Below are 15,740 nucleotides of genomic sequence, written 5' to 3'. Positions count from 1 at the left end.
GCTCATACAGTACTGGTTTTCCGAGGTACTGCTAGATTCAAGACACTGGTATCTTACGCAGAAGTTCTTCTGTAGCAATGAGACTGACCTAGAAATGTTTTTGTCTCATCAGACTCCTGTATAAGGGTTATGCTTCTTTTAATTATTAACCAAGAAGTACTTTCTTCTTTTAAGTCTCAAGGAAATGACCTGTTCCTTGAAGGTTTGATAAAACTCACCTGTAAAAACCACCTTGTGAAGGGACAGTTCTTTGATAACTTTTAATTCCTTCCATTGGTAATTGGTCTATTCAGGCTTTCTTCTCCAGTCAATTCTGATAATTTATATTTGCCTATAAAATGATCCATTCCATCGAGATGTTCAATTTATTAGCGCAGAGTAAACTCAGAAGTAAAATAAAAACTGCCTTAATATATGATTATATTATATCCCCATTATTATTCCTAAATGTATGTTTTCTTCCTTTACTATTTTGAGGTTTATTTATTTTGATTTTTTTAAGAAACAAGCTTATGGGGCGCCTGGGTGGCTCAGTGGGTTAAGCCGCTGCCTTCGGCTCAGGTCGTGATCTCAGGGTCCTGGGATCGAGTCCCGCATCGGGCTCTCTGCTCGGCAGTGAGCCTGCTTCTCTCTCTCTCTCTCTGCCTGCCTCTCTGTCTACTTGTGATCTTCCTCTGTCAAATAAATAAATAAAATCTTTAAAAAAAAAAAAAAAGAAAGAAACAAGCTTATGGATTTCTTAATTCTACTGTTTTAAATTCATTAATCTCTACATTTTTCCATTCCCTTCTCTTTTCTAATTTTTTTTGCTATTCATTTTCTAGTTACTTGAGCTGAATGCTCAAAATTATTTATTTCTACCCTAGTTTTATTTATTGAAAGAAGGTTATTATTACTGTCCTTTTGTGTGACACTTTGGCCTCATCTCCTAAATTTTCCTATATAATATTCTCATTGTGAATGATTATTAAGTAGTCCACAAATGCATTTATTTCCATTTTCACCCAATAATTATGAGTCCCCCCCTCAGAATTCTATCTTTTAACAAACTTATTATTAGTTCCTCGTTTGATACTAAAGTGCCATCACCTAAGTAAAAATCCATTTTACGAAACTGGTACTTTATTTTGTTATTTAACCTAAAGAAAACACAACAGAGCAAAGATAAATTCCTCAACAGGTTTATATCCATGCTTCTTTCAGGACTCTTTGATTTTTTTTCCCATTCAAGATTTTGTGACCTCCTGTGCAAAGGGAACGCTCAGGCTAGACGCCCTAAGAGCAAGGGTTTGCTTAATGAAGGTGCGGAGCCCGCTGCCCAGCAGTGGCCATCCAAACAGAGCCCAGGCTGCAGAAGCCCGCCCCCAAACCTTTCTACTTTCACTCGTTTCCCGAGGGGTCCTCGCAGTCACGGTCCAGTGAGGAGACGACTGTACCTCCCTGACTCTGGACCGCGGATCACATACAGTCGCAAACAAAACCAGGTCAGCGATCTCCTGCAGCGGGAGCCGCGTGCTGGCCCCTGCACGAGGCAGCTACCTGATGCGGTCGCTCGTCCCGCTGTAGCCCCAGCGGCTCTCCACCTGCTGGAACCTGTTGATGCAGCACTCCTTGCCCCGCAGGCAGCACCGTGGCCGGTCGATGTATTCCACCCGGGGCTTAGGATTGACGGTGAAATGAAGAAAGAGATTGACCACTTCACGGTCGGACAGAATCCCAGACTGAGCGGGACCTGCAAAGAGAAAGACAGAGCCTCAGGAAAAGCGCCTGGACTTGCAATTCCTAACCCTCTAATACTTCACATGATAACGTGAATTCAAATCTAGAGGATGTAAAGTAACAGAGAGGTAGAGAAATTCTGGTTATGTATTCAAAGCTTTCTAAATGCATTTGAGGTTACTCTATAGTGGAACTTAAGCGTTAATAGTGCTGCCTCTCTAATAAATAAATAAATCTTAAAAACAACAACAAACAAAATCTTGCACAAAGAACTCTAGATCCTCACTGGTGAATTTTCCTAAACACTTAAGGAAAAAAAAACACCAATCTTACACAAACTCTTGAACACTGAAAAAAGAAACATCCATAACTTTTGTATGCGACCAGTAGAAACTTGGTAATCAAAATTCCACAATTTCATTCCAAGAAAGGAAAATTATAGACTAATTTCTCTCATGAAGTAGTCATAAAAATAATTTTAAAAGTTTAGCAAATTAGGGGTGCCTGGGTGGCTCAGTGGGTTAAGCCTCTGCCTTCGGCTCAGGTCATGATCTCAGGGTCCTGGGATAGAGCCCTACATTGGGCTCTCTGCTCAGCAGGGAGCCTGCTTCCCCCAACCCCTGCCTGCCTCTCCGCCTACTTGTGGTCTCTGTCAAATAAATAAATAAAATCTATTTTTTAAAAAGTTTAGCAAATTGGATTTGGTAACATAGGATAAAGAATGACAACTAAGTCTGGCTTATATAAGGAATCCAAAGTAGGTTTAAATTGGAAAAACAAGTGGAGTTCACCATATTAAGAAAATATGGCAAAGAGTATCTCTCTGCTTGCTAGACGGATGCTGCCCAACTCATGCATTGCTTAATAAAGTCAATTCCATATTTGAAAAAACAAAAATAAATGGGGGAACTATTCTATCACTATCTGAAAAGAAGAGAAGCAGCTGATAAATGATAAAACTCTCAGCAGACTAAAAATATTATAAAATATTATAAGTATTAGTGACAAGTAATATTATAAAAATGTCAATTATCTCCAACAGATTCAACACAATTCCAATCAAAATCCCATAATTTTGGGGAGGGGGGGTGGAAATTGACAAGCTGAGTAAAAAATTTATTTATACAAAAATGCAAAAAGACAAAAAATAGCCAACATAATCTTGAAGAAGAATAAAGCTGGAGAATTTTCACCACCAGATTTCAAGATCTGGTGTAAAACTATGTAGAACTGGTACAAGAATAAACAAATATAACAGTGGAACAGAGCACACACTCCAGAAACAGATTAATTCAAACAAAATCACCTGATTTACAACAAAGTTGGCCCTGCAATGGATCGGGCAAGGGTAGTTTTTTAATATGTAGTTACATGGGGGAAGATGAACCTTAACTTCTACCTCACACCATACACATGTGTGAGAAAACAATACAAAAAAACCCAAAAATCCAACTGGTTTACAGATCTAAATGTTAAATGTGAAACATTAAAACTTCTTTAAGAGAACTTAAGAGAATATCTTAATAACCTTGAGGCTGGCGAATTTCTTTTCTTTTTTCTTTTTTTTTTAAAGATTTTATTTTTTAATTTATTTGACAGAGAGAGAGATCACAAGTAGGCAGAGAGGCAGGCAGAGAGAGAAGAGGAAGCAGGCTCCCTGCGGAGCAGAGAGCCCGACGCGGGGCTCGATCCCAGGACCCTGAGATCATGACCTGAGCCGAAGGCAGCGGCTTAATCCACTGAGCCACCCAGGCGCCCCAAGGCTGGCAAATTTCTTAAAGACACAGAAAGCCTTCACCTTACTAAAGAAAAAGATTGATAAATGAATTTCATTAAAATTAAGATTTTCTATTTATCAAAAGCCAAGACAAAGAAGCAACCCAAGTATCATCGACAGACAAAAAGATAAAGAAGATGCGGTATATATTACAAGGGAATACTACTCAGCCGTAAAGAAAGAATGAATCTTGCCATCCACAACAACATGGATGGAGCTAGAGGGCATTAAACTAAGTAAAATAAGTCAAACAAAAACAAATACCATATGATTTCACTTATGTGTGAAATTTCACTTATGTATTTTCACTCTTAAAAAGACTAGCAGACAGGGGTGCTTGGGTGGCTCAGTTGGTTAAGCAACTGCCTTCAGCTCAGGTCATGATCCCAGAGCCCTGGGATCAAGTCCCACGTCAGGCTCCCAGCTCCATGGGGAGTCTGCTTCTCCCTCTGACCTCCCCTCTCATGCTCTCTCACTCTGTCTCTCTCTCTCTCATAAATAAATAAAAATCTTTAAAAGAAAAAAAAGGACTAGCAAACAAACAAAAATAAACAGGCTCTTTTTCTGTTTCAAAGATTTTATTTATTTGAGAGAGAAAGAGTGAGCAAGAGAGAGCACTTAACTGACTGAGCCACCCAGGTGCCCCTGATCGACGCTTCTGATGTTAACTTAGTAAGGAGTCTGCTGCTCTCCCCCCCACCGCCTCCCCACTGCCTGTGGGCACGTGCTCTCTCTCTCTCTCAAAGAAATAAATATCTGCGAGGATGTGGAGAAAGGGGAGCCCTCTGGCACTGCGGTGGGCAAACTGATACAACCACTCCGGAAAACAGTACGAAGTTCCTCGAAAAGTTAAAAACAGAACTCCCCTACAGTCCAGCAAATCACACTAACAGGGTATTTACCTAAAGAATAAAAACCACTGACTCAAATGGACAGACGCACCCAGTGTGTACAGGAACATTACCTACGACAGCTGAGACACACAAGCAGCCCAGAGACCATAAACTGATGGATACAGATGATGTGGTGCGTGTGCGTGCACACACATGCATACACGCACGCGCGCACACACACACACACACCCCGAGGAATATGACTCAGCCATAAAAAAGAATGAAATCTTTCCATTTGCAATGACCTTGATGGAGCTAGAGAGTATAATGCTAAGTGCAGTCAGTCAGAAAAGACAATTACCTGATGATTTCACTCACATGTGGAATTTAAGAAACAAAACAAATGATCATAGGGGGTAAATAAAAGAAAGAAACAAACCAAAAAACAGACCCTCAGAACTGATGGTTGCCAGAGGGAAGGCAGGACAAACAGGTGATGGGGATTAAGGAGTGCATTTAGGGTGATAAGCACCAGGTGTTTAAAATAAAAACTAAAAAAAGTTCAAAAACAGACAAAACTAATTTATAGGCGCAGAAGAACTACTTTACAGGCCCCTCCTTTGGGAGGGAGAGCAGGGGCCTGGAGGACCATGATGAAGGCTTCTGGGGTACTGGTAATAAATGGCAAACTGCTAGCAAGTGTGGTTCTGTGGGTGTGTTCACTTCATTATGCGGCTGTTGTGCCTCAATAAAAAAGTTTGCAGAAAGAAAAAACATTGATTCCAACAAAAACAAATTCAGAGAAAATTAGAACATTTATGATAAATCAACAAGAAAAATTTGAATACCCAACAGAAAAAACAAGTCACAAATGTTAAGAAAAAATACAAATGGCCAGTAAACAAAAATACAGTTTTAAACAATAATGAGATTTCCTTTTTCCTTTAATCAACCTGGCCATGACTTAAAAGCAGGTAATACTCAATGTCAATATGGATAAAGAGAATGGGTCATAGAACGAAGATTCAAAACCCCATATATATGCGTGTTATATACACATACATACATATATACGTATTTATTTATTTATTTATTTATCTTAAGATTTTACTTATTTGACAGAGAGATCACAAGTAGTCAGAGAGGCAGGCAGAGGGGGAGAGGAAGGCAGGCTCCCCGCTGGGCAGAGAGCCAAATGCGGGGCTCCATCCCAGGACCCTGAGATCATGACCTGAGCTGAAGACAGAGGCTTAACCCACTGAGCCACCCAGGCGCCCCATATTAATAAGATATTTATTTCTTTGAGAGAGAGAGAGAGCACGTGCCCACAGGCAATGGGGAGGCAGAGAGAGAGAGAGAGAGCAGCAGACTCCTCGCCAAGCAAGAAGCCCTAATCAGGGCTTGATCTCAGGACCCAGAGATCATGACCTGAGCTGATGGCAGACACTTCAGCCACCCAGGTACCCCTGGGTCTCTCTGATTTTACATCAGAAGTGTCGATCAGGGGCGCCTGGGTGGCTCAGTGGGTTAAGCCGCTGCCTTCGGCTCGGGTCATGATCCCAGGGTCCTGGGATCGAGTCCCGCATCGGGCTCTCTGCTCAGCAGGGAGCCTGCTTCCCTCTCTCTCTGCCTGCCTCTCTGCCTACTTGTGATCTCTCTGTCAAATAAATAAATAAAATCTTTAAAAAAAAAAAAAAAAAAAAAAGAAGTGTCGATCAGGGGTACCTGGGTGGCTTAGTCAGTTAAGTGTCTGCCTTCGGCTCAGGTCATGATCCTGGGGTCCTGGGATCGAGTCTGGAGTGTGGACTCCCTGCTCAGTGGGGAGCCTTGCTTCTCCCTCTCCCTCTGCCCCTCCTGCCCTCCACCCATCCCTTGTTCATATTTGCTTGCTTTTTCTCTCTCCCATGCTCTTTCTCCCTCTAATAAATAAAATCTTAAAAAAAAAAAAGGCAGCATTGATCTTAAGAATCAGAAAGATCTATCATTATAACCTTGAGCAAGGCACTTAATACCTCTCAGGTTCAGTTCTCTATAAAAATATGATTTTTATATATACTCATAGTATTTTAAAAATATAACCTATATTCACTCATACATGTGGAATCTAAAGAAAAAATAAAAACAAATAAAAACAAATGGATAAACAAAAAAGGCAGGATCAGACCCATAAACAGAACAAACTGGTGGTCGTCAGAGGGGTGGGTGGGGAGTGGGGGGGCGGGAAAATGCAGGAAGGAGAGTGGGAATCCAGGCTTCCAGTTATGGGAGGAAGAAGTCACAGCAACAAAAGGCTCAGCATAGGGAATGCAGTCAATGCCGCTGTCATAGCGCGGCGTGGTGACAGACGGTGGCTACACTGTGGTGAGCACATGGCCTTGTAGAACAGAATCACCTTGTGGTGTACCTGAAACTAACATAACCTGCGTGAAACTCCACTCCGAGGGGGGAAAAAAAGAACCCAATGCATGTATCAAAATAAGTAACATATAATGTTATCCTGAAGGGCTCTCAGGAGAAGTAGAAGAAATCACACACACACACTCACACTCACATATCATGGGACTAGAACTCCTAAAACACCAGCTGCTTCTCTCGCACACGAAGGCTGGCTGACGGCTGGCTGCACACCGATTCTGGTCAGGGTGTAGCCCTACCTGCTGCAAACTCCTCAATGGTCATCAGCGGAAACCGGATCAAGGACAGTGCTTTTCCTAGAACTTTCTGTTTGTTTCCAAAAGTCACGGGCAATTGTTGTCTTTGACATTCCGCTTCTGCCCATCGCACAACAGCTCCGAAAAGTCGACTTTCTCTAATACTAAGTGTGTCTCTCTCGAGAACTGCACAGAGAGTGTCTACAAGTAAAATACAAAAATAAAGCAAATTAGGAATATTTTGCTCTTTAACAAAACAATACCAACAGACAGGCTTACGTTTTCAATTTTCAATAAAAAACAGGCTAGAGACTTAAAACTATAGACTCTATATAAAAAACACTGAAGAATGAAAGGAATTAAACAGCAAAGTTTTCTTTAAAAAAAATTGTTATAAAAATTAACACTCAACTCCTTATCATACATGGAAAGTCAGGTGTAGTATCTCCTTGTGTATCTGTGCCATTTATCAAGCAAACCCCAATATCCAGAGTAAGATTAACAGTCAGTCAGTCAGAGAAAATGGCTTCAAATTAGTAACATTCATAAATTCACAAAGTCTACAGATAACCATTTACCCGTTCCCCAAATACTCCCCATTAGGTACTCTATGTGTCAGGCTCTGTTCTAGATGCTGAGGATGCATCACTGAGCAAATCTGCCTTCGTGGCACTTATATTCTAATGGGGGTAAACATTATGATGTTAGATGACACGTGTAGGACAAGAGCAGAGTAAGGGGAACCGTAAGTACAGTTTCAAATAGGACGGCTTGGGTGGCTCATGTGAGCTAATAAGACTTGATCTGGGGGCGGGGCGGGGGGGAGTCAGCCAAACAGAAGCCTAGCCAGGAGTACCAGGACCGCCTGTGTGGAGGCCCACACATGAACGTGTGCCTGGCAAGTGTGAGGACCAACCAGGAGGCCAGCGTGGCTAGACAGCAGTGAGCAAGGGGAAAAAAGTGGTCGGCGATGAGGCCACAAATGGGAGCAGTGAGGTGTAATCCTACAGCACCCTACAGATCATTTGGCTTTTACTCTGTGTGGGAAGGGGAACCAAACCCCTAGAGGATTTGGGGCTGTGACATTTATGTTGTAAAAGGACCACGCTGGCAGCCGTGTTGAGAAGAGAGAGTGGAGGCAGAGTGGAAATGAGATCAGTTAGCAGGCTCCTGCTCTGAGCCAGGTCAGAGGTGACGATGGCCAGGAGCAGCAGGAAGAAGTGAAAGTGATCGGCTTCGGATGCATTCGGAAGGATGACTCAGTGTGATGTCCTCACAGACTGAATAGAGAGGGTGACGGAGAGGGGTCAAGGATAATTCCCAACTTTAGAGTCTACGCAACGGAGGGATAACAGGGGCATCGACTGAGATGGGAAAGCCTGTGAAGGAGGTTTTGAGGGATGGTGAGAGGTGTGATCTGGAGTTTAATCCGGGACATCTTGAGTCTGAACTCCCTATCTGATGTCCAAGTATAAATGTCATGCCCAGAACTCAGGCCTTCACTTGGAATCCTTCTCCTTTTATCAGAGGCAAAATTAAAAACAAAACCAAAACCAAAACCAAAAACAAAAACAAAAAAAACTCAGCTTCTCTACAGTAGACCAGAAGCAGCAGTCCGGAGAGGGCGCCTTAGAGGCCAGCACACTAGAGTAAAGTGATAGGCTGCCCACAAATGGGCTGAGAAGAGAGGAAATCTGGAAATCTGCTTGAGTATTCTCTCCGGCTCCCTCCGGCCCTCCGTCTGCGCTCACCACCTCCCCACTCCAAAATAAATTAATAAATAAATAATTAAAAACAAAATAAAAGCACACATACAATAAAACACTTCAGAGTCCTGAAGGCTTCACTATACAATAACTGATACTCATAATGAGCACTAATAATGACAAAATTCAAATAAAAAGGAGGATGTCAATACAGCAAAAATCAATGAAGACATTAAATATGCTTAAATTACCCAGTATTACACATCTAAGAAAATTTTATCTTAAAAAATTGCATTCTGTAACGGTCTACACACTCAGTATCTATCTGGTCGGTATCAAACCACAGCTATCATGCCAGCAAAGACGTCTCAGTACCCAGAACACAGCAGGGGCTCAATGATATGTTAAAAATGAACAGGTTATACATATTTTTTTTTCCCATTTTATTTATTTTTTCAGCGTAACAGTATTCATTCTTTTTGCACAACACCCAGTGCTCCATGCAAAACGTGCCCTCCCCATTACCCACCACCAACCTCCCACCCCTGACCCTTCAAAACCCTCAGGTTGCCCCAACCTCCCACCCCTGACCCTTCAAAACCCTCAGGTTGTTTTTCAGAGTCCATAGTCTCTTATGGTTCGCCTCGCCTCCCCAATGTCCATAGCCCGCTCCCCCTCTCCCAATCCCACCTCCCCCCAGCAACCCCCAGTTTGTTTTGTGAGATTAAGAGTCATTTATGGTTGGTCTCCCTCCCAATCCCATCTTGTTTCATTTATTCTTCTCCTATCCCCCTACCCCCCCATGTTGCTTCTCCATGTCCTCACATCAGGGAGATCATATGATAGTTGTCTTTCTCCGATTGACTTATTTCACTAAGCATGATACGCTCTAGTTCCATCCACGTCGTCGCAAATGGCAAGATTTCATTTCTTTTGATGGCTGCATAGTATTCCATTGTGTGTATATACCACATCTTCTTTATCCATTCATCTGTTGATGGACATCTAGGTTCTTTCCATAGTCTGGCTATTGTAGACATTGCTGCTATAAACATTCGGGTACACGTGCCCCTTCGGATCACTATGTTTGTATCTTTAGGGTAAATACCCAGTAGTGCAATTGCTGGGTCATAGGGTAGTTCTATTTTCAACATTTTGAGGAACCTCCATGCTGTTTTCCAGAGTGGTTGCACCAGCTTGCATTCCCACCAACAGTGGAGGAGGGTTCCCCTTTCTCCACATCCTCGCCAGCATCTGTCATTTCCTGACTTGTTAATTTTAGCCATTCTGACTGGTGTGAGGTGATATCTCATTGTGGTTTTGATTTGTATTTCCCTGATGCCGAGTGACGTGGAGCACTTTTTCATGTGTCTGTTGGCCATCTGGATGTCTTCTTTGCAGAAATGTCTGTTCATGTCCTCTGCCCATTTCTTGATTGGATTGTTTGTTCTTTGGGTGTTGAGTTTGCTAAGTTCCTTATAGATTTTGGATATTAGCCCTTTATCTGATATGTCGTTTGCAAATATCTTCTCCCATTCTGTCAGTTGTCTTTTGGTTTTGTTAACTGTTTCCTTTGCTGTGCAAAAGCTTTTGATCTTGATGAAATCCCAATAGTTCATTTTTGCCCTTGCTTCCCTTGCCTTTGCCGTTGTTCCTAGGAAGATGTTGCTACAGCTGAGGTCGAAGAGGTTGCTGCCTGCTTTCTCCTCAAGGATTTTGATGGATTCCTTTCTCACATTGAGGTCCTTCATCCATTTGGAGTCTATTTTCGTGTGTGGTGTAAGGAAGTGGTCCAATTTCATTTTTCTGCATGTGGCTGTCCAATTTTCCCAGCACCATTTATTGAAGAGGCTGTCTTTTTTCCATTGGACATTCTTTCCTGCTTTGTCGAAGATTAGTTGACCATAGAGTTGAGGGTCGATTTCTGGGCTCTCTATTCTGTTCCACTGATCTATGTGTCTGTTTTTGTGCCAGTACCATGCTGTCTTGATGATGACAGCTTTGTAATAGAGCTTGAAGTCCGGAATTGTGATGCCACCAACTTTGGCTTTCTTTTTCAATATTCCTTTGGCTATTCGAGGTCTTTTCTGGTTCCATATAAATTTGAGGATTATTTGTTCCATTTCTTCGAAAAAAATGGATGGTATTTTGATAGGGATTGCATTAAATGTGTAGATTGCTTTAGGTAGCATAGACATTTTCACAATATTTATTCTTCCAATCCAGGAGCATGGAACATTTTTCCATTTTTTTGTGTCTTCCTCAATTTCTTTCATGAGTACTTTATAATTTTCTGTGTATAGATTCTTAGTCTCTTTGGTTAGGTTTATTCCTAGGTATCTTATAGTTTTGGGTACAATTGTAAATGGGATTGACTCCTTAATTTCTCTTTCTTCAGTCTTGTTGTTGGTGTACAGAAATGCAACTGATTTCTGTGCATTGATTTTATATCCTGACACTTTACTGAATTCCTGTACAAGTTCTAGCAGTTTTGGAGTGGAGTCTTTTGGGTTTTCCACATATAGTATCATATCATCTGCGAAGAGTGATAGTTTGACTTCTTCTTTACCAATTTGGATGCCTTTAATTTCTTTTTGTTGTCTGATTGCTGAGGCTAGGACTTCTAGTACTATGTTGAATAGCAGTGGTGATAATGGACATCCCTGCCGTGTTCCTGACCTTAACGGAAAAGCTTTCAGTTTTTCTCCATTGAGAATGATATTTGCGGTGGGTTTTTCATAGATGGCTTTGATAATTACATATATATTTTTTTTAAATCACATTTTTCCTTCTTTTGTAGCTGAGCAGATGAATATAAATTAAGGCTCCATAAAACTTTTCACAGGTAAACGAATGTAAACCCTTATGCCTCGATACTTAAAGGATTAGGAATATACACTGACCATAACTAATCACTCAGTGGGAAAACTGGATCTACTAATCTCTGTGCTGCATGCTGACAAGCTTCAGTAAAGATAAACACAAAAACTTAAAATATCACCAGGGGGAAAAAACAGCACATTATACTGCCTTTAGCATAATGTAAATTCCCTTTTTTTCCCATGAGTGTGACCTATTGTCTTCTTCCCTTAGCAAACAGCTGTGAGAGAAATGGCATCTCTCTACTTGGAAAATGGCAAGCACATCCCTCCAGCACATATATTCCAATCCCAGAGGAGAAAAAGCGCCCCCGGAATCTAAAACCATAAACCGCATGAAGAGCTCGTGAGGCCTGGCACAGCCTCCTCTCAGCTCCTAGGCTTCTCTTTCAATCGCAAATCTTAACAAGTGCATTGGAGGCCAACTAGACTGCAGTGTGGAAACACACAGGTCTTCTGTTGGCAGCGGAGCCTAATAAAGATCATAAAAACATCCAAGATTATGTTTTGCAAACATGAAGCAAGGCTAGACTTTACCACAAGCAGCAGGAGGTCAAATCAAATCAACCAGTATTTGGAGGATCTACACCCCATTCAGGGATTCCAGGTTCCGAAGGCCCGCGGACCACGGGGGCTACTTTGAAAACAGCTTCCAGGAGGAAGCCACCCGGATGCAAACAGTATTACGTCAGACCCAGACTGAAGTACCGATGGCGTAATTGCCAACCCCTTACGGGGAAGAAAATCAGGACAAAGCGGTGTTTCTTCAGCAATGCGGGTGGTGCCTGGGGCTCTCTGTCATCCAGTCAGTGGCCTACTACGTATAGTGGGGAGGAATCTAGCCACCACCCTTCAGGATAATTAATGCGAAATGAGTATAAATCCTTCCCAAGGTACTGTGCGATGGACAGACAGACATGCTGTCAATGGGATGCTGTTGTAACCGAACACACTCACTGTCACTGAAGAGGGTGGGACATTAGCTCTTGAGAGAGGAGTCACTGCAGAAGTAGAATTCGAGCCAAGACGTGAAGACTGAGTGAGCTAGCCAAGGCGGAAGGAAAGGCAACGTTCTAGATGATCCAGTTGGTGAGCGAATGTTAACTCAGCACGTACTATGTTCTCCTGTCATCAGTGTTCAAGACACCATGGTAAACAAGGCAAAGTCCCTGCCTTCAAAAAAGTTTACAGTCAGGAGTACCCGGCTGGCTCAGTCAGTAAGCACATGACTTCTGATCTCAGGGTTTTAAGTTCAAGCCCCATGTTTGGTGTAGAGATTATTGAGAAATAAAGTCCTTAAAAAAACGTTTATAATCTAGGTGGGGAAGCTAGACAACCATCATAAACAGAAAATACTTAAGAATTTCAAGTAGTAAAATGTATCATGAGGAAAAATCAGTCAGAGCAACAGCACAGGGACAGTTCAGGGGAATGTGGTATCTACGCGGACTAAGGTCTGAGGTGGTCTGTCTCAGGTCTCGTTTAACTCCGTATCAGAACAATATAAAGGAGGAAGCCACATACAGATTCAGGGGAAAGGATTCTAACCAATGGAACAGTAAACACAAAGGCTCAAAAGAGAAATGACCCTCGCCAGTGCATATGAAAGGGAGAGAATGGTGGAGAGGACGGCAGGAGACTAGGTCAGGCACAGACAGAGGCGGCAGCAGGTGCTGTTTTCTCTTCTTCCTGACCTTCCTCTGAAGTTACATGGGATCATGAGACCAAATTTGAGACAATGAGGAGTGAAAATGCTGGTTCCACTTAAAGGCCAAGCTTTCAAGATGGGGGTGTTCTCCCTGCCCATGCTTTTTTCTGTCTGCCAGCAAGGTAAATAATAACAGACAATCACAGATATCGAATATACATTGTGTCCATCATGATGAAGACAGTATGTGAGGTCACAGGCCTGGGTCAGCTCTCTCAGCTCTCCTAGAACAATAGTCAAACTCCTCCACCATCCTAGCCAGTCCCATGCAGCCCGGCCGCACACCGCCCACCCCCATCCGCTTCTTCCTGTGGTTTCACCTGCCTCGAATGCCCTCCCCTCTGCACTACCCAAATGCTACCCATTCTTCACAGCCCAGATCGGACTCTCCCCGTCAAGACATTCCTAACGCTCTTCAATGGGAGGCAATCTTTCCATGTTTTGGATTTGCATAGTGATTATTTTCTATATCTCTAGCTCAGAAAAGGCAAAATCACATTTTGCTGTATGCTATCCAGAATTTTCTATGTCTTAACTCTTAAATTTCACATATGTGTCCCTTGAGTCTCCAATCAGATCATAGTTTCCTTAAGAAAAATCACATCTCACTCTGTATGTCAATGACCTGACTATAATGTTGCGCAATGGTGTGCATGCATTTTTTTTTTTTTTTACAAGGTTGCGAAGTAGATACGACCTTTAGGAATATATCACCACAATAAAGCAGCACTCTTAAGAGACAGACTTACCCAATTTGGTACAAAGTGCCACTTTCCAGTAACAGCCCACCCGGCAGCAAGGCTGACTGACACAGCGTTACCGTCCGTAGGCCGCACTGCTCGCCCACGGGCGCACTTACCGATGTCGATGTCGGTAAAGCCCTCCGCGCTGATCGCATCCATCGTGCTTTTGTCTATCGTGTCGAGACAAAGACTAGCAAGCTGAGGTTCATCAAACAGTCGAGCCTAAACAAAAAGATAGTTATTTTATTTTCATAGTTGTTTTGCTTTCAGCCCATACATATTCAAAGTGAACACTGCAAACAGTTATAGTTAGAATTGCTAATCATGTAAAACACCTGTCTTAAATACCATTGAAATGTGTACCTATTCTTAAAACTTTCCATTCTGTAGCCAGAAACGAAAAGCTACAAGCACAAAAGCCTTTGCTCAGACAACAAGTCACATTAGCGCTGGCAACCTTGATACTTTTCTTTCCATGTGCTCCTATATACACACTGCCTGGTTCTTACACTGATTTTGATCATTACCAAACACTCTAGGTTAGATGAGGCAGACATTATCATCCCATTTTCCAGATGCGGATCCAAAGATATACAACTTGCCTAACATGATCTAACTAGTTATACTGTAAAGTCATTACTTAAATCCGAGTTTTATTAGGATATTTTCACCAAATGGTATCAACTGTCAAGCATACCAGTACAAACAGATTTTTTCCCCTTCCATTTTCCGTCTTGACTGTGGAGAGAGAATGAAGTACAAGAGTTCCAGAGCATGCGAGCTCTGGGTGCCTGAGGAAAAAGCAGGCCCAACAACAGAAAAGCATATAGTCCCAGGATGGCATCCGACCGAAGAGCGAGCTACAGCCACGCACAATGATATGAACGAATCCCACAAACACTGACAAACAAAAGAAGCCCCAGCATAAATTGAGCAGAATTACACTGCAGGGTTCCAAACAAAAGCTGATCTGGGCTTTAAGAAGTCAGAAGTCAAGTTGATAATGTGGTTAATAGGATGCATATTATAATTAACAAAAAAAAAAAGTTTGGGGCACCTGGGTGGCTCAGGTCATGATACAGGGTCATGAGATCCAGCCCCACACTGGGCTCTGTGCTGACCATGGAGTCTGCTTAAAATCCTCTATCTCTTGGGGCGCCTGGGTGGCTCAGTGGGTTAAGACTGCCTTTGGCTCAGGTCATGATCTTAGGGTCCTGGGATCAAGCCCCGCATTGGGCTCTCTGCTCGGTGGGGAGCCTGCTTCCCCCCGCCCCCCCACAGCCTGCCTTTCTGCCTGCTTGTGGTATTGTTCTCTCTGTCAAATAAATAAACAAAATGTATTTTTTAAAAAATCCTCTCTCTCTCTCTTCCCCTCTCTGCCTCCTATCCTGGGTTGCTTACTCTTTAAAAAAAAAAAAGATAAAATAAAACAAAAACAAAAGAACACAAAAATAAAAACAAGTTTAGGGGCACCTGGGTGGCTCAGTGGGTTAAGCCACTGCCTTCGGCTCGGGTCATGATCTCAGGGTCCTGGGATTGGGTCCCGCATCGGGCTCTCTGCTCAGCGGGGAGCCTGCTTCCTCCTCTCTCTCTGCCTGCCTCTCTGCCTACTTGTGATCTCTTTCTGTCAAGTAAATAAATAAAATCTTAAAAAAAAAAAAAAAAAAGTCAGTCGTGGAGGAAAGGGGCAGAAAATCCAAACTCAAATGAGATTTAAAAACCAT

The 15,740-nt window shown here is 42.5% G+C and overlaps 1 protein-coding gene across 2 annotated transcripts in view; it reads right to left on the bottom strand.

Moving 5' to 3' along the window:
- BTBD1 (BTB domain containing 1) overlaps positions 1-15,740 on the bottom strand; it is a 43,838-nt gene that overhangs the window by 11,191 nt on the left and 16,907 nt on the right. For both annotated transcript variants that reach the window (XM_046008635.1, XM_046008636.1), the window contains exons 3-5: positions 14,133-14,238; positions 6,984-7,181; positions 1,540-1,732 (exon numbers count right to left, since the gene is read on the bottom strand). In XM_046008635.1, coding sequence (XP_045864591.1) covers positions 1,540-1,732; positions 6,984-7,181; positions 14,133-14,238 — 497 coding nt within the window. The remainder of the gene's footprint in view (positions 1-1,539; positions 1,733-6,983; positions 7,182-14,132; positions 14,239-15,740) is intronic.

This window comes from Meles meles, chromosome 6 (assembly GCF_922984935.1).
Source record: "Meles meles chromosome 6, mMelMel3.1 paternal haplotype, whole genome shotgun sequence".
NCBI lineage: Eukaryota > Metazoa > Chordata > Mammalia > Carnivora > Mustelidae > Meles > Meles meles.
Note: the sequence above shows the minus strand (reverse complement) of the source record. Positions and strands in the feature narration are given on the sequence as shown.